The sequence below is a fragment of the Salvia miltiorrhiza genome, chromosome 2 (genome assembly GCF_028751815.1).
Source record: "Salvia miltiorrhiza cultivar Shanhuang (shh) chromosome 2, IMPLAD_Smil_shh, whole genome shotgun sequence".
Lineage (NCBI taxonomy): Eukaryota > Viridiplantae > Streptophyta > Magnoliopsida > Lamiales > Lamiaceae > Salvia > Salvia miltiorrhiza.
The window spans coordinates 70,323,408-70,343,010 of record NC_080388.1 but is presented as its reverse complement, the minus strand read 5'-3'; the positions used below and the strand labels follow the sequence as shown (position 1 = coordinate 70,343,010).

Below are 19,603 nucleotides of genomic sequence, written 5' to 3'. Positions count from 1 at the left end.
CCGGTTAGATAAGTCAAGCATATACCTAATTAATTGCGTCGCGCGCCGACGTCAGAAATCGCCTCTCCTCATCGGCGGCGTCGACGTATACGATTTGTATCATTCTACATTGACTGGAGTTTTCCATTACTTTTTATTTTTTCCCAGATATACGGCCAATTCAGAAGCAGAAAACAGTTCCAAGATTGTATTCGAATTCTCATTCTATATTGATGGAAGCAACAGGGATAACATGGTATGTGACATATTTCTACTTCTATTTGTATTTAAAAATTTAATTTTCAATTTGTGACAGATTCAAGTTTCTCCAAACAGCTTTAGAAATTGATAGTGTTTTGATTTGGCATCTACAATTCATGCTTAATCTGGGGCAGAGCACCTTTGGAAGTGCAACAGGGATCCCAATGAAGAAGTTACTAGCAGAAGAGATGTTGAATCCAAGAGAAGATCACCAAGCGTTATTCCCAGATTAATGGGTCTTGAAGGGCTGCCATCCCCTCGACATGTTCATAGACAACAAAAGATGTTCCCAGAGAACTACCAACAGAAAGGCATTTCAATTAACAACCAAAGTAGCAAACAATATGATAGCGGATCGAAGCAGAGAAGTAGCCACCTCATCTGCCATGGTAAGTATTCAATTAGAAAAGATTACAATTGTTAGATCTTATGAGATTATTGTGATCATCAAATATTATCTTTAATAACTTATTTTCAGGTTCTTTGTATGATAGCTCAAATGCAATTTGATGGTCGCTATGTTCTGATGAAGCAAAAGATATTAAACTGAAGTTTTGCTATCTTCTCATGCACCTCCATCATATAAAGATTTGGACATAGATGATTTGTAAACCCATGTTGGCAACCGCTGATGTTCGCTGATGTTTTAGATTGCATCTCTAAATACCTCTTTTTTCTAAAGCTAATCGGCAAAATGTTTCTAAAGCGCAATATATTATTAATTTGAATATTTATTTCACATTCGTAATGCTTGAATTTTGTTCACTTTTATGATAGTTTGAATTTTGAAAACAAATACTATGAAACTGGAAGATGTATGTTCTGGTATTATTGTTGTTGCCTTTTAAGTGAGCCTATTCACCATCCGTTCATTGCTTATCTTAATCTTGCCTAACTTCATTTTCATGCCTATTAACTCGATTTTGATTTGTGTGTGAAGTTATCATATTTTTTGTGTGGGAACTAAATTTGTTTATCAATCATCACTTTATCACACACTACTAAGAAGCCTAAGACAACGTATTGATGTTTATCTTTTGACAACTTCTTTACTGCATGTATTCAAGATAAACTTTACTTATAGTCTTTGAATTGATTTTTGCTGGAAAAAGCATAGACAATGTGAAGCAATCCTTAATTACAAAGTTAGAAGACTATCAAGTCAAAAAAGAAAAGAAAAAGACAAGAAGACTATTATGCTCTCATCTCTTAACAATTGTATCTACGCAATTGATGTTAGTATTATCTATACTATATTAAAAGAGGAGTTTCCAATTTGAAATCAATTTCAAATTGATTTTAATGGCGATTTTGTAATTTATTTGAAAATTAATGGCTTATTGTATATATTCAAAAATTAAGTAAACTAACTTAATTAATTAAAATTACATGTCCCACCCACGTTTGAAAGAAAGGGGCACCAAAAAACTGCTTTGATTCATGCAATTGATTGATAAATTGCATTTGGATTTAAGAAAGTGGAAATAGCACATAATTTTGTGCATAAAAAAATTTTGTTTTTTAATTTATTTTCTTTTATTTTATTATTTTTTAAAATATCCATTCATGAAATTATATGCAATATGGATCTTGAATTAAAGATTGTGATACAAACTTTAATTTGATACATGACACTTAAAAATGAATTTAAAATAAACACATTATAATCATTTAAAATTCCATAATGAATTATATGTTTTTATTTATATATATATGTGTGTGTGTGTACAATTTATAGGCATTCATTGTAAACAATTTAGAAATTTATATTTACATAATACTAATTTATATATTAAGAAGGTAACTTTTAATTTCAAATTAATTTTAAAATTAATAAATGACAGTTTTGTAGTTATAATAAAATTGAAGATCTATACTATATTAAAAGGAGAGTTCTCAATTTTAAATTGATTTCAAATCAATTTGAAATTGATTTCAATGGCAATTTTGAAAATATTTATGATATAAAGATTAGAAATAAATCACAACACAATCACTTCCCATTATCTCTCACCACGTGCATTAACTGATTAAAAAAAACTATTAATTATAAAATAAAATTAAAACAATAATCTCAATCCATTAACCCACCCATACATACATGCACGGTCAAACAAAATAATTCAGCAAATAAATTATGTTATCCCATTAATATAAAATAAAATTAAAATAAACGTCCACCCATTCCTCTTATACAATATTTATTTACTGATTAAAAGTCTAATTCTATAACTATACACTACAAAATCTGATTTGCTATGTAGTAGATCGATTTTTTATAAGATAAATAATCAGCACACAATACGTATGTATATAAAGTTGATAAATGTGGGATGCATGCATGATAATACTAAAGTCCATACCAATTCAATTATTATACTATAAAAAATTATAAATATAATTAAAAATACAAATATAGTTGACTTTAATATAAGAAAAAAAATCACCATAATAAAAATCGATATTGTGAAAAAAAATAAGAAAATTATAATTTTATTATAATTTAATGTTTTAATGATTTTTTATTGATAATAATTTAGTTTAAGTGAGTCAAATAATGTGGGATTTATAGGAGGATCCAAGATTGCCTTTTAAGTTTCGACGGCATCAATTTCCTCTTATTATTTAATAGGCAATGACTATCAACAAAAATCATGATCAATTTCTTTTACATGTTGATTTATTTTTGCCAAAATTTATTTTTACACATGACCAGTTGTATATTGCTATTTCAAGAGTTGTAGTCGTAGTTTGAAATTCTTCATTTCTAATGAGGATAGTGGTATCGGTACGACTACAATCAATGTTGTATACAAAGAAGTCTTTTAGAATTTATAAATTCAGATCCAATATTTATATAATATTATTTTTATTTTTATTATTCTTTAATGTTAATTATATGAAAGTACCTTATAAAATATAAAACATGTTAAACTTCATAAGTGTTGTGAAAACTATATATTTTATCATATATTCTACTAAAAATATTTTATTTATAAAAATGTACTCCCTCTGTCCTGCCGAGTTTGAGGCGTTGCTTTTGGACACGAGAATTAAGGAACTATTGTTTAGTTATGTAAGTATGTTTGTAAATTTATGGTTAAGTAGTTATTTATATAATTAATTATTTCAAATTATTTAAATATAAAATTTAAATTAATTAAATCTGAAGTTTATTTAAAATAATAATATTATTCAATTATTTTAAATATAAAATTAAATTATTTAAGTATGGCTGCAAAAAATATTTTTATTTTTTGAGAAATAAGGGTTATTTGGGATGATTAAAGAAAAATAAGGGTGCAATTAGTTTTGTTAATTAGTGTTGTAAATTACATAATTTTTGTCAAAAAAGGAAATGACTCAAGCTTGGTGGGATAACCCAAAAAGAAATACAACTCAAGCTCGGTGGGACGAAAGGAATATTTAATTTATAATTTTTTTGAATATTTATAATTATTATAATTAATTTAATATTTATAATATATACAAAAAAAAATCCGTGCATTGCACGGGGGCAAATACTAGTATATATATATTAAGAAATAATGTAATATGCTCAAGCATGCATAAATTAATATTATACAGAATGTATGTTTAGAATACAAATAGTGAAATCCCTTTTTTGATTGGATTTAGAATAGGTGCGGGTAGATGAATTATGATTCGGGTTTGAAAATTGTAATACGTACAAATTTGGTTATTTAAATACAAAACGGGTACAATCACTTGAGGAACGTTATTCCTCTTTAATCTATTTTCTATTATGATTTTATAGTCGTCTCACTCTTTTTTAATGAACTGTTGTTACAATGTATGTGTGTTGGTCTAACAGTAGAAAAATAATGCCTAATACCTGAGATTTTGGACTTGAGTTCTCCATCACACGATTTTTAAATTTCTTTATTTATTTATGTAATTTGTAAAAAAAATATTATGATAATATCAATTTGCTATAAAAATATAAAATAAAACTTTTACATATATTTTAAGTGATTTCCCGTTGAATTTCAACGGGTTACACACTAGTTTGAATTATTAATATCGATAAAAATTAATATTACATCAATTCAATCTCAAATAATCTCGAGTTTAATCTCAGGTCAACTTAAAACGCTTACTGATTATTGATTATAGATATAGTCATTTTCAGTCTCCGCCTCGCCCACCACTTCCAATTTCAAGCAGCTGAGCGAAACCCTAGAGCTCGCGTTGTCCGATCCCCAATCAGAAGCAGAGTGTTGTACCCAGATCTGATTTTGAAGAGTTGCAAATGGCGATGGCTGCGCTGAGACGCGAGGGCAGGCGGATTGCTGCCCCTATAATTTCTCCCCGCCCTATCAATCCCCTCCGCTCGTCTATCGTTCCTTCCGAGTACGATGCGATCTTTCGTGTTTTTAGTTATTATTATACAGTATGAGGTGGCGGCGGCGTTGATGATGATAATTATGTGTGTGTGCTTGTGTGATTCTGGCTTAGTTTCAGCTTTGCTGTAGCTTAATTTGGAGTTGAACCTTTCCTCGCCGTTTCAACCAATATTGGAGGAATTGATTTTGTTCTTTATCGTGTTATTAAGTGCGATTTGTGTTATTTTGACTGTTATGTTGGTAAAGCAGAAGATTTGATGGCAATGTGCACGCAGCATAATGTACGACATTTTGGTTTTACATATCGCTATACCTTCATTGCATCCATTTCCCTTTCTCTGATTGCTAGTGTTTGCTAACAGCTGTTTTATGAAGCGCATAGTCGTATTAGCTTGTTCTTTAGTTATCTCTGGTTTCAGTGTGTAATTATGGGTCTTGGGCGTTTAGTTGTTACTTTCGTGTGGAGAAAACTTCTTTGTTGGCTATTTTGAAGGCTGTGCCAATGAAAAGAATATGTTTCTGTCCTGGATTGGTGGGTTACATAACTGTGAAATGTACAGATTGAGTGGGGCTCGTCACGTCTGTCCTTTTGGCCTCATTGGTTTTGCTGGACCAGTGGGCTTGTATTGAAGTTGAAAATCACTCTCTTGATGTTATTTATAACCTTGACTGAAGCATCTTATAGTATGCATAATCAGTCACATCTCAAATAAATTGACTGATGCTACGTGTTTTCAAACCTTCTTCTTGTTAGTTGCGAAGCATTACATCTAAGGATATATTTGAAAATGTGTTTAGGTAAAGGCAAAAGGATCATGTTCAAAATATTGACTATGTTGTTTCTGATTAATTATGGAAGATAATGAGCAACACAATTATGGACCAAGGGCGTTGGAAGAAAGCTGAAACCAGGATTTAGCTGATACTAAAATCATAAGAAACAGATAGGTCGGAAGAATATATGAATTGATTAGATTGATTAGATTAATATAACATGGTTTGACCTGGGAGTGTCGTGTGACAAGAACTCGCTGGGAATATTTTATAAAGAACATGTTACTCAAGGTGACACATGAGTAATTGTTCTTGTATACTGGATGCATCCTCATTATTATGCTATCAATATTTTCTCTTTATTTGCTTTTGAAAAGTTACATGTGATATTCATAATCGCTTTTCACCTCTTTGCTTCTAACTAAATATGCTCATGCCAACAGGGATCAATCTTTCTTGGGAGTTCGTTCTGTGTCAACTCAAATTGGTACAATTACTCTTGAGTCTTGAACCATTGATTATTTCATCAGTTTGTTACCTAAAATTTCTGATTTTCTTACGTTTGACTTAACTTTTGTGATTTGGAAAACCCATGTTCTATGGTAATAACACATATGTACAGTCCGCAATCGTATGAAGAGTGTTAAGAATATTCAAAAAATCACAAAGGCTATGAAGATGGTTGCAGCTTCAAAGCTCCGAGCTATTCAGTCTAAAGCTGAAAACTCGCGTGGTCTGTGGCAGCCATTCACTGCTCTTCTTGGTGACCTTCCAAGTAAGTTTGTGAATAAATATTTGTGGTCTCCACCATTTTGTCTGTTAGGCTGTTAGCTCGATTCTGGTCTTTTAAACTGCTGATCATTTGGGTTGAGTGCATTGTGCTGCCTACCAAAAACATTATGCATATGCAGCATATTACAATTACCTTGTTAACTTAAAGTCGAAGATGGCTTTGCACATGCCTTTATCATCTCTGCTGATAAACCCTTAAATGGCTTGACTTTTTACAAACTACCCTTGCCTATTTTCATTAAAAACAAGATCTCATTCTTTAGTTTATGTCCATGTGTTTGAATGCATTAGGTGTTGATGTGAAGAAGACTGTTGTTGTTACAATTTCCTCTGACAAAGGTCTGTGTGGTGGAATCAATTCTACTTCAGTGAAAGTAAGCAGGGGCCTCAGGAAGTTAAATTCTGGTATCTTCTGTCCCCCCTTTCTTTATTACTTCCCGTTTCATTTAGCAAAAAACGCCAGTAGTAACCATAAGTTATGTGGTTTAGGTCCCGACAAGGAATGCAAGTTTGTTATCTTGGGAGAAAAAGCCAAGGCCCAACTTGTGCGAGACTCCAAGAAAGACATTGAGCTAGCCCTAACTGAGTTGCAGAAGAATCCTCTGAACTATACTCAGGTTGTCTTTTCTCCGTTCTTTTTTGTTTACCCCTTATAAGTGCCTGCACCTCATATAAATCTTGCAGATTAGGTGAGACTTCTGACCATCTAATGCTGGATCTGATTCTTGATTTCTCTTGCCACTTCTTGGCTTAATAATGTTTCTAATACTACTTGTCTCTGCAGGTTGCTGTGCTTGCTGATGACATCTTAAAGAATGTAGAATATGATGCATTAAGGATTGTTTATAATAAGTTCCAATCAGTGGTCTCATTTATCCCATCAACATCCACTGTATTATCTCCTGAGGTCAGTTGTTGCATCAACTGAATTTACTGAGACAACTCATTTTGTGAAAGTGTATATATGCTGCATGCTAATTCCGTCCGATGATGATACAGATTGTGGAGAGAGAATCTGAAGCTGGGGGAAAACTTGGGGAATTGGATGCTTATGAAGTTGAAGGTGCTGAAACAAAGTCAGAAGTGCTTCAGAATCTGACAGAGTTCCAATTCTCTTGTGTATGTTTTTACTTTTTTGACTGATGATTCCATCTCTTATTAGGTATTGGGTGGATGAATTAGGCTAGGATTGGTTTATATTCTACACCTGATATTAAAACTCTTAATGTCCTTCAGGTTATGTTCAATGCTGTCTTAGAAAATGCTTGCAGTGAGCAGGGAGCTAGAATGTCTGCAATGGACAGCTCAAGTAGAAATGCAGGAGAGATGCTTGACCGCCTCACGCTTACTTATAACAGGTTTCATAGCATTTGCTGATTGGCTTATTCATGCACTGGAACGATGCTTGCTAAAATTTCCAAGCTAATTGTTCCAGTCATTGTATGTTATAAAGTAATTAAATCTTTGCCAACCAATCTAATTGCTCTTTTTGTCTACAACCAGAACTCGTCAAGCAACTATCACTACAGAATTGATAGAGATTATATCTGGAGCATCAGCATTGGAGGGCTAATTCAACCAAAGGCTTCAGTTACTTCTCTAGTCAGTCGTTGACGAAATAATATTTCTTGTTTTGCACTTTTGGCGATACTCTATTTCAGGTTTGCGGGTACTTAAATAAACCCCCTGGCTACCTTCATGCAAAAAGGGATATTGGTTTGTGCTTTCAACTGTGAGAGATCTAATCCTAATCTACTGTACTAGGAAAGTGTTCGACGATCTCCACCGAGTTCCAGTTAAATTTACGGAATGAGTCTTATTTCTTTCAATGGTAATTTGAATGTGTTTTTGTTGTGAAGCTTTTTATGAACATGCAAGCATTTCATTGCCTTTCAAAATATATCTGGCTTGCTTTGGACTGTCGATATTCTTTCTACTGGTGCGATTCTTAACTTTCGCAGGGTTCGTTTCTCTCGCCAAAATGTGTGGCTTCTTTCCGATAGTTGAGATTTATGTGTAAATATTACTTTCGTTGTTTCCTCAAAAAAAGAAAAGAAAAAAGTAATACTTTCGTTGAGGTGGTAGATGTTCTCTCCTTACTATAGTGAAAAAATAGGTTTAAATATACAGGCTTAAGTGAAAATGATGAATGAGAAATGAGGAAATTTTCTTTTGCTCAAACAATTCTTTGATGCATAGTACATGGGATCATTACGGTTTAATACCAAAAATATTGCCCTTGAAACGAAAATGTCTAGAACTATACATAATTGCTATTAAAATACCTTAACTATCACAAAATTAACAAAATAAATTCCACTCTTGAAATAGTAATTATTTTTAATTTAGGAAGCGAACAACATTGCTTTGATGCTAGCTCATATTTGTGTTAAAATCCATGTTACCGTCTAATGAGACACTTAATTTTCCGTGATCAAAAGTTGAATTTTCGGCCATTTTTGTCAGTTTAATTGTAATTATGTATAGTTGACGGACTTTATGTTAAAATGTCAATACTAGTTCGGATATTTAATTTAATTTATTATAGTTCAATTAAAAAGTCAAATAACTTGGGTATTAAACCGTAATTTTTCCCTATTTAAGTATTTATGATGACAAGCATTTTCCCAGCATTCAATGCTTTTGTTCCTCAATGCAAGAAAGAAAGAAATAAAAGATGAGTTGCTATACATCATATATTTCTGATATTTTTCTCATAAATTCATTTATATCTATTTTTTCTTTCTTGATTTCTTTCTCAGCACCTCTTATCTGTGCAACACATCCAATAAATATTTTCTGTAACGTCGTATTTGTACTTGGGAGAGACCGTTGCAGCTAACGCTGTTCATTTTCTTTTTTCTTTAATCTCATTTTTTTAACTTTTCATTATTCTATAATTATTCAGGCAGATATATACTGCCGAGTTTCATTATTGATGGTTTTATTTTTGCATAAATTGTCTTGTGTTTTTAGCTACAAAGAAGAAATTTAGGTTCACTTTGGACAAATGTGTGTGATAATCAGCAATGATGATTCTGTGCTATTTTTAACGTGATAGATAATAAAATTATTTAGAACACATCTTTAATCTCTATGAGGAGCCAAAGCAAGAATCAACACTTTTAATTAAAGTACTTCCTCCGTCCCATTAATAATATTTCAATTTTTTTAGATATATACATATTTAAAAAGTGTTATAAAATAAAAGAACCTCACTTATTTTAAGGCATAAAATAAATTTTGAACTATTATTATGGTGGATTTTGAACCATTATTAGTGAAACGAAGATAGTGTCATATTATTGAAAGAAAAGAAAAAAAAGCCAAGGGGACGTTTAGAAAAGAAAATAAAGGGAAACGAAAATGTGGGTGCCATGATTTGATTTATTGGCAACTTTAGTTGTTGGAATGAAAAAGTTCCTTTGTGGTCATATTATTTGGTTGGATTGTTTTATTGAAATAGACAGGTATATTTGTGGGGTTGGATTAAGCCTGTATATATTAGAAACATAGGCAATATGATATGTAATTAATTCATCAATCAATTCTCATGATCTAATTTAATTTAAGTCAAAACACCCCCCCCACGTCACAGTTATTATAGATAATTGAATTACTCTTATAGGATTATCTCACTTACGGAATTTATATTCTTCAAGTTTGAAAATTTGAGCAGCTGTGTGATAATTAATAAATACCGAACTATTTAAGGAGCTATTTTCTTGATCCGCGTCAAAATTTCTAATTCACTTTCCTTTTTAGAAATTTGTTGGCTATAATTTTATTAATACACACATGCTTACTTATATTTAAAACTAACACACTTTCATTTTTTTTCTCTCACGAGTAAATAAGGCAAGGTGGAAGTATTAATTATATGATTTTTTGGGACAATTTTTTATTAAACTTTTAAAATATATATTAATAATACGGAGTATTTATATACTCCTATACTATCTTATTAGAAGCAAAAAAGGCCCAGAGACAAGTAGCCTACTTCCGCCTTCTTCTTCTTTTTTCGGCCCACTCCTCTCTCTCTCTCTCTCTCTCTCACACACACACACACACACAGAGAGACACACACCATTTCTATCTCACTCTCACCAACTTATAACATTGTTGCTCTATCCTTTTCTCATTAAATCCCACCCATAATTCAACTTCAATCCTCATTTTACTATTTCTCCCCTCTTCTTCTAGTTTACCGGGAGGAATTAGGTTTGACTAGTTGAATATCTCGAAAGCAATTAAGCAGGGGCAGAGAAATGGAGGTCTCCAGTGGAATGAGTTGTTTCTGTTGATTGGTTTTGTCTTGCGTAGATTTCTGGCTTATGGGTTTGCATTAGGTAGGTGTTCCCGTTGGCGGTGGGATTAGTCTCAATGCTTCAATGTTCCGAAGGACTCACTTCGTGATTGCCGATGCTTCAGTTTAACTGATATAGATCTTCTGTGATGTTTTCGGCCTGTTTTTCTTGTATAGGTGTCGAGATTTTTGTGTAGTTGGATGGCCAATTTGTGAAAACATCTGTGTTATGGTTAGTCTTTGGTTTGAATGCTGATGTGTTAGTGGTGTTATTGGATTAATTATGTTGACTCGTTCGAGGATTTGGTTTCGAGAATTGAGCTGTTTCGGGGGATTGGTCGAGGATTTTTTTATAGCTTGTTTCCCAGGATTGTGTTGACGCTGATGGATTAGGATGCTGAAACGTTAGGGTAGAATTTGTATGGTGAATTAAGTTTAGAAGTTTATTTGTTTGGGGGAATCTGAAAATGGATGTGTGGGTAGTTGCAGCAGCTGCTGGTGCTGGTTATGTAGTCCAGCATCTAAAGAATCTCAGCAGGGGTAAGAATAAATGGGTAGATTCATCGTCTGAGAACCTTAATAGTGTTACACCTCAGTCCTCCAGTAGTAGACACAAGCTCGGGGACAAGAGTGGTCCATTTAACAATGTGTTGTCGAGGAAAAGTTTTGGGGAGGAAATGTCCAACAGAGAAGGAGACAAGGTTTGTGAAGCTGCTTCTGACTTTGAAGTCACTTCTACTAGTGGATATGAAGATGAAAATCTGATAATGGTGGACAGCTTTATGAGTTCAAGTTCTTTAGCTCCATATCTGGACGTAGAAGATGTTCAAGGGGATTGGGAAAGTAGATTACCTTCTGACAGTGGTAAAGGTTTTACTAGTGATATGTCGCCTCATCCTTCTTCAGGCGAGATAGGGTTTTCTTATAGTTCTAGAAGAAAGAGAAGTAGGCTGAAGAGTAGAAGATTTGATAGTGAATTCATAAAGCCACAGACTTCTCTTGAGAGTTGTCTTATGGCCCAGTTGTACGAAGAACACAATGAAAGTGAAGAATATGCTCTCCATCCATTGGGGAAACCACGTTTGCGGCCATTTCTTGTCACTGATGGAAGCAAGATAATCAGCACAGCACCGCATGAATCCTTCACTGTACCAATTGGAACAGCAGGAGGGAAAAGTCGGCTGTGGAAGGATGGATACTCGAAAGTAAATTCGACTGTATGTGGCATTCCAGCACTGCCTTATATTGAACCTGTGGAGTTTGAAAAGAAAGCTAAAACTAGAGAAAAACTGAAGCACGGTTTTGAAAGAACTGACTCTAGCAAAGCTTCCCATGGCGATCACGACAACGCACAAGGTGGTACTTTATTGAACCAATAATTCAGTTTCTGATAGTGATAGATATGAGGTTTATTTTTTAGGACTGAATAGATTCGAACTTGCTTGATTTAAGATAATTAAGATTTTAGCTTTCCCTATTGGTAAGATGTCTTAAGTACTTCATATATAGGGGAAATAAAAGTTAACAGCACCAGCAGATGTTACAGGCCATCCGGGTCCCAAATATTTAGTAGCCATAAAATTGTCAATGCTAATTCACCAATGTATTTAAAAGCTAAAATCTCACTTTGTATTTTCTTATTGCATGCTGATTCCGAATTTGTAATAATAGATCATTTTTACATGCGTTAATTTGAAGGATCAAAAGTAGTTGGCAACATTTTGTTTCATCACTATGGTGATGAGAAATACTGCATTCTCTATCTTGTGGGAACTAGTAAGATACAATCTTGATTTATAAGAAACCTGGAAACTTTCTGTCATGATGGAATAGAATCATATTTTCTCTTAGTATATGAAATTGCAGAATTTAGCTTAATATGGACCTGTTATAACTGAGACATTCTTTGACCAGAACTGTTTGATTTTAGTAAATAATCCACCATTCATGTTGCTGTTTTTATGTTTGTAAATATTATTCCTAATATCCTTTCCTTATCAGGAACATCCGATAGGGCTCTTCTTTTCTATCTTGGGCTAACAATGGGCATAGTATCTTCTTTCTTGGCAAACAAACGAGAAGTAGAAAATATGAAAAGCTTGTTGAAGCAGAACGAGAATCTGGTCCAAGATCTGCAGGAGGAACTTGAGATGAAAGATTCCTTAACTGTAAAGGAGCTTGCTGCAGATGATTATGAATCAAAGGATGTGCATAATGATTGTTGCACCGGTGATACAGTGCATCCTTCTCTTGAAGAGAAATTTGATGAAGAATCTTGCCATGAGAAGGCTGAGGAGAAATCTTTATATGAAATCGAAGCAGAGCTTGAAGCTGAATTGCAGAGGTTGGAATCAAGCATGAACTCTTCCAGTTTGGAAGGGAAACTTTGCAATCTAACAGCGGTAAGCACATATATTTGTTCTTGTTTCTTGTGGTCTTTGAATCTATAGTTTTGAATTGCTAGATAAGATTGAAATGCATCCCCATAGATTGTCTTCTTGGACCTCCAAATGTTGTTTGTTTGGTGTATTTTTGTTGCCACGGGCTGAACGTTTTAGTACCAAAATTGGACCACATGCTTTCAAATAAACTCACAACTCAAAAATCTTCCTTTACCTGTGCATTGGAATCCTCTCAGTATATCAACCCTGATACAGCAGTAAGAAGTCTCTTTCTTGTATGCTTTAATGAATCTTCAATTCTTGAAATAAATTAAGATTATGCGTATGCATCATGTCTGGTCCTTCGGGTGATGAATAAATAAAGTATCGAACACCTTCATGAATAATTGAATACTATGCTGCCACTGCAGAATTACAACCATGTAAGACACTCTTTATATAATATATTATGCTTGGAGTTTCTGCTTGCCAGGGCAGAACTAGGCTATACATAATTGGGGGCTGAATTATTCAGGGGGGTTAGATTAATAAACCAATAATATAGCAAAACATAAATAGGAGAAATGAACTTTATGAAGTTGGGTGGACTGCAGACCGCTATCTCATAAGTAGTGATTTCTCGGTAAACTTTTCAGTTTGTAAATTTATGGAGTTGAGAGAACCCTGCTATAAAATAATCTTTCTTCTGTAATATTTATTGAATGCTGTCAATTGCCAACACTGGATTTAAGTGGATTATTTCTATGGAGTGTTCTTTTTGCCAGCGGTGTAATGGGGCTTATATTGCACTTTGCAGCTTGATCCAGACTTGGTACCAGATTTTCATGAGGACAAGTCGAGGTCTCGCTCTTTTGCTGCTGACATCAACAACCAGTTTCATGCTGATAGCAATGGAAGCCGAAGCTCTACACCACGCTCTTGCCCCTATCCAGTATCCCCTAGAGAGCTGAGTTTGCGTTTGCATCAAGTCATCCAATCAAGACTAGAAGAACGCATAAAGGAGCTTGAGATGGCGCTTCAGAACAGTCAGAGGAAGATGAAGTACATGGAATCTGAGCATGTCCATCCATGGGGGGAGCAATCAAACTCTGGAACACAAAACTCTTCAACCCATGATAGCCCAATTGTTAGAGATGGACATGAGTCTGTAGATGAACCTGTCATCATCAATTTATCAGGGGAAGCACTGGCTGCCTACAATGAGGCCTATGACGTGTTCACAAAGGTCTCTGAATCAGATGACGAAGATTTTCAAGCTGGGTTCGAGAATGGATATCATGCCCAATATGATCTTATGGGTCAGCATTCCGCTTCAAATGGGGTTCAGGAGTCTGTGTTTGATCAGCGAACTGAGGAAGATCTTTACTCTCCGGCGAACAATGTTGTCTGCGGCAGAAGGGATGGAGTTGAAGACAGTGATCAGGAAGAGATGGAGAGGTTGCTGATAAGGCAAATAGTAGAGAAAGCCAAACAAGGCTCTCCTGCAGTTTTGAAAGCTCAAAGAGCATTTTTGTTATTAAATATTGAAAATGAACATTGACAAAAAAAAGGGAACAGAAATAGAGAGGCTAATTTGCATGAAGTTTAATTGCTGAGTTTGCAATGTTGTTTCTTGCTAATATATATACATGAATTACAAAATGTCACTTGTCTGCAGGGCACCTAATGAAGTTAAAATAACATTGTCTATTTGTCTTCCATTAGTCCCAAAATCGCAGGAAAGGCTGGATGAGATGGGACTGTATGGGATGCTCCCACTCTAATGAATCCCACCATTCTCTCTCTTCTTCAAGTATCCAGATTTCTTCTAGAGATGGTGGAGGCGAACCATGATACGATCCTTCATGGAGGGTATGATTCTCACTCTCTGGGAAATTCAAAGGCAGTTTCTTTAGTGCTTGGCATTGCTCCACGTGAATTATGTTGATTGAATCACATAACATTTTTGCTTTGCAGATGCTTGACAGTCGTGGCAACTGTATCAGGTATAACTGTCTCAACCTGGGAAGAGAGACGAAGGGTCCTACTGCTTCTCCTCTTCCGGTGCCATCTGCTGTTTCTATTATCTCTTGTATCTCATCACAGTTCCGAACACAGATTCTTTCGAGCTTCGGAAATTCTGATGCGGGCAGCCCCAACTTGTTCATCTTGTTACACTTGCAAATTGTCAGGTATTTCAGAGAAGAAAATGCAGCTGGTGCAAATGTAGGTGATGCAAACACCTCCGAAGGCCCTGCTTCCCGCCTGTGGATCATACCCATAAAATCGGGTAATTCTTGCAGCAGAATCTTTTCAAGACTTGAGAACTGAGATACTGACTTTGCATATGTGAACATGCATTCTATTCCTCTTGAATTATAAACTTCCAACAACTTAAGGGATCTTGGATCATCCAATCGTGAGATATCATCAGCTAAACAGTTGCTTAGACCGTCGCAGTGATGGAATACAAGGATGTCTTGTGCTGACATGGTGTCGTGGTTCTCATCTCCTTTCTCAAGGTCACAGAGGTAGAAAGTCACTTGATTACGGCGTCTAGAGAACCCGTCGTAAACCAATCTCACTTGAATGCTGTAGTACGTACCATGAGCCCGACTTCTACTTCTAAAGACACGACTAAAATCACGTGCATCTTCGACTGGCCCTGCAAACTCCTCCAACCTTTTCAGCCTCTCAATGTCCTCTACTGGTGTTTGTACTTGATATGGGAGAAGAAGAAGTTGGAGATTTGAGAGATTGGCCAACAATCCTGTAGGTAGCATCCTTATGTAATTTGCTCCATTTAATAACAAGCGCTGCAAATTGAGGAGCTTTTCTGTTCCTTGAGGCACCTTCCTGATTCCGCTATACGAAAGGTCCAGCTCCCTTAGTGATTTCAGTTTTCCCAAGTTGGGCACTGCTGCAAGCTCTCGGCACTCTCCTAGAAGCAAGGCTTTCAGGCTCTTCAGATCAGATAAAGAATCGGGCAAGTCTTTTATGCGAGTTCTGGACAGATCAAGAGTGCATAGGGCATGCATTCTTGAGAAAAATGATCCTGGCAGATAGTTAAATGGATTCTCACGAAGAAGCAATCTCAACAGCTTAGGACATTTTGGAGACATTTCAAATGGAACTACCTCTATGCCACTCTGAATCAAGGACAAGTTCTCAAGATCCTCTCTCCATTCTTCTTCATTGGGGATTTCCTTCAAACTGCTGTGGCCCGCTATCACCACGGTTTTGCCTTCAGTAATCTTCAGCGCCATGGCTCGCATCAGATCATGCATTCTGACGCTATCTCCATCCTTGTGATTGTGAGTGCTTTCAAGCAAGCACGTATTCACTAACTTGTCCAGCATGGAGTGACCCTCGTCATATTGAGCCTTCATACTCTTCCTTGTATCAACCAGATCCTCCGAAATGAATTTTCTGACTAACTCATTTCTTGGTATTTTGCAGTCTTCAGGATATAAAGCGCAATACAGGAAACAAAGCTGTAAGTTTGTGTAGCCTCTCCTCTTTCCTTGTTGATGATTTGGTAACAAACGATCAAAACTGTATTTGAGCACTTTATAAACTTGATCTTCCATGTCATCATGCCCCATAAAAGATTTCTTCAGTTCGGTCAGTGCATTTCTCCAGACATGAATGGCCATCTCGCCCCTCATGCTTCCTGCTAGGGTAATGATCCCTAGAGGCAAGCCATCACACATCTTGACCATGCACTTGGCAATTTCCTCGACATCAGACGGTACGCTCTCGTGTCCCAGCGTCTCTTTGAATAAGTCCCATGCTTCATCATTATGCAGTGTTTTCACCTCGTTTATCTTCTTGCAACCGAATTGATGACACACTTTCAATGACCTAGTTGTTATAACCAATCGACAACCTTCCCTACCAAGTGGATATCCGACCTTTTCCAATTTGATGTTTTCCCACACATCATCCAATATGAGCACAATGCTTTCTCTTGTGGAGAACGCTTTGCTCAATTCGGCTGCTCTTCTGTCTGTATCATCTTTGTCAGACAGCTTGAGACCCATAGCACGAGCTAGCTCGTCTTGCAACTTGTTCACACTAAACACCTGAGACACTGTAACCCAAAACACACAATCTTGAGTTTCTTGTAGCAGCAGGTTGTGGATGTGCTTCATCAAAGTCGTCTTGCCTATACCTCCCATCCCGTATATCCCAATACTCCCCACCTTATCATCCACTAACAACCCCCAAATTGTGTCCAAATTTTCCTCAAATGCTTCACCAAACATTTCAGCTGCCAAAAATGCCTGCCCCCTCCGATCATAATCATTGACCAGAACTTCACCAAAATGTCTACTTTGCTCAACGAGTTCATTCACTTGCTTATTCAGTTTTGCTACTCGGCCTCCACTCAAGAGCCTAGTGATGTGTCCACCCGATTGTAGTTGAAGAAAATCACTTTGAATTAGCTGCACTTGTCTCAACCAATCTTCAACTTCTCGTTTTCTCTTCTTTTTCCCAGATGCATCTGTTTCGATTTTGTCCTCGACATCCATTGCTGTAGCACACAATAAGTTGAGGGCTTCCTTCAAATTTGTGACATCGAACTTTAAATTTGTTATGTCAGTCACTTTGCTGTGTGCATAGTCTACCAGCTTTTCTCCTACCTTTTGGAAAAAGGATTCCACAATTTGTTGTAGCATTTTTGTTACTCTGCAGATGGAGTAGAGATATGATCAATACAAGTTATGATCGAATGTAGTTGCAGGTGTCATGGAAAAATGCATTTTTCATTCCTTGGAAAATATCGAATGTATATTACAAGTCATGTCTTATTTTGTGCCTACACAAGAATGACTAGACATGAAAGAGATCTATTGGCTGACACGAACACGATAAGGATCGTGTAAATCTTCATTGATCATGTGATGACTACATGATAATTTATTAAATAAAATCTGGGGCTGGTTACACTTCTTTGGGGCGAGTTGCAGTGACAAATTCTAGAAATCAGTATGTTATGGTATTTATTGACTATTGTTGTGGAAAATAAAATTGAAAAGAAAATTTTATAATTGTTTAGCTCAGCATCTAATATTTTCTTTTGTTGAGCACCACATCTAATATTGATTGCTACTCGTAATTAGAAGGTGGAATATGTTTGTGCCAAAATGCCTCTTTAGGTTCCTAAACTATAAGTTTTATTTGAAAGACTTAAGGCAAAGGGTTCATTAGAAATTATCTATTTATTGAAAAAGTCTAAGAACCTGGCGAAGAAAGTTTATGCAAACATTTTTTTATTATATAAATTGAAAATGATAGTATACATTTGAATCTTTTTTTTTTTTTTTTTGATAAATTTACAGTATTAAACAAAGAAATTTAAAGACCGCATCAGAAGACTCGAACTCAAGACCTTTGGCATTAATTCATTACCGTTTGGCCAACACACGCATATACATTTGAATCTTTATTATTTCAGTATGCCCCTAAATAGTTTCGTTTCAGTAGAACTTTGAAGTTTTATATTTTGTTATTTTTATGCTCTATTCAAAACAAAATTGCACTAAAGAACCTTAAAATACAATTTATCCATCACTTTTCATTCCAACTTCATATCCAAAGATTTACCATAAGATAAGTGAAAGCTAAATTCTCTTATGATTAGCGCATGATTGAACTTTTATCAATTATATTTACTATATTATCAAAGAATACTCGATGCCAATCTATTTACTATATTTGATTTATGAGCATCAGCGCTAAGGCTCTCTTTATTGGCTAAGCCTTCAAACTTCTATTATGCATTTATTTATTTATTTATGTAATTGGCTCGAACTTGAGATCTTTGGCTTAACTTTTGTTATGTTCTTTTCTTTTTGGTTAGAGATGCCAAATTATAAAGAGAAATGCTAGAATTACTTATTAATTTTTTTTTTGGATAAATGATTATCAAGAAAAAGCTCAGTAGTTATACCTGGACCTCCATTTTTAGTACGACTCTTGTCATCTTGTGGGAATCACCATGATGGTGTAGTGTATATATATACCAAATGTTTATTTGTTTAATTCTTCAAGAAGCTACTAAATTCTAAAATCTTCTGTTAAATTCCGTGTGAAGATTTCAGACATATCTAGTAAGCTAAAATGTATTATCGTTCAATATATATATATGCAACCCATGTTCAATAAATCACTAGCTAATACTGAAATTAATGATCTTCTATATTATGAAAAGTAAAAATAGCATGTACAAAAAACTTGAATTTGAACATGAATTTTGTAAACTATAATTAAGAACATAATTATAGCAAAAATATAAGTACGCATAAAGATGAAATGGAGAGTTTTTTACTCACCTGAATGGATAGCTCAGGTCAGGTCAAAATAATGCTCAGAAAGTGAGCAGATTTTTTTTTTATATTTTTTTATTCTTATTTTTATAAATATGAAGCTGAGTGGAATTAGAGTAGTAAACACTGAAAAGAAATAGGGTAGATGAAGAAGTGTCAATTAATTGTGGTATTGTGTGTATATATAGAAGATAGACTAATTCCTAATAAGTTCTTGGAAATTTCCAGGAAATTATGGCTGAAATAGAGTAATGGAAAGAAAGCGCAGCTGCATAAAAAGTTAATTACACCTATCATTTGCTAGCCTACAACTTAGCCTCTTTCTTTTTATATTTCAAAAGTGATGTTGTGGGTGCTCACAAATTCTATCTTACTTGATAAGATAATATTTTAAGACAAAGACATTCTTAA

General features: G+C 34.8%; 3 protein-coding genes and 1 long non-coding RNA gene across 5 annotated transcripts; 3 read left to right on the top strand and 1 right to left on the bottom strand.

Moving 5' to 3' along the window:
* LOC131008816 (uncharacterized) lies at window positions 1-981 on the top strand. The gene is made up of 3 exons (XR_009096355.1): window positions 1-235; window positions 375-629; window positions 719-981. It is a non-coding gene; the product is annotated as an uncharacterized LOC131008816 (long non-coding RNA).
* A 3,288-nt stretch (window positions 982-4,269) lies between these two features.
* On the top strand, window positions 4,270-8,071 carry LOC131008815 (ATP synthase subunit gamma, mitochondrial). The gene is made up of 9 exons (XM_057935870.1): window positions 4,270-4,614; window positions 5,825-5,868; window positions 6,004-6,156; window positions 6,465-6,578; window positions 6,663-6,790; window positions 6,958-7,080; window positions 7,173-7,292; window positions 7,410-7,531; window positions 7,677-8,071. The coding sequence occupies exons 1-9, from the start codon at window positions 4,514-4,516 to the stop codon at window positions 7,744-7,746; spliced, it is 975 nt and encodes a 324-aa protein (XP_057791853.1). The 5' UTR covers window positions 4,270-4,513; the 3' UTR covers window positions 7,747-8,071.
* Window positions 8,072-10,156: 2,085 nt separating this feature from the next.
* LOC131008813 (uncharacterized) lies at window positions 10,157-14,469 on the top strand. Of its 2 annotated transcripts, none has more exons than XM_057935868.1 (3): window positions 10,157-11,835; window positions 12,481-12,881; window positions 13,678-14,469. In XM_057935868.1, exons 1-3 carry the CDS (start codon window positions 10,947-10,949, stop codon window positions 14,419-14,421), a joined length of 2,034 nt encoding a protein of 677 aa, XP_057791851.1. In that variant the 5' UTR covers window positions 10,157-10,946; the 3' UTR covers window positions 14,422-14,469. The 2 variants fall into 2 exon arrangements, with proteins under 2 accessions (XP_057791851.1, XP_057791850.1); XM_057935867.1 differs by having other exon boundaries at window positions 10,173-11,838.
* On the bottom strand, window positions 14,433-19,353 carry LOC131008812 (probable disease resistance protein At4g27220). Its single transcript, XM_057935866.1, has 2 exons — window positions 19,199-19,353; window positions 14,433-17,552 (listed from the first exon to the last, which is right to left on the bottom strand). Exon 2 carries the CDS (start codon window positions 17,540-17,542, stop codon window positions 14,582-14,584), a length of 2,961 nt encoding a protein of 986 aa, XP_057791849.1. The 5' UTR covers window positions 17,543-17,552; window positions 19,199-19,353; the 3' UTR covers window positions 14,433-14,581.
* Between the last annotated feature and the right edge of the window lie 250 nt (window positions 19,354-19,603).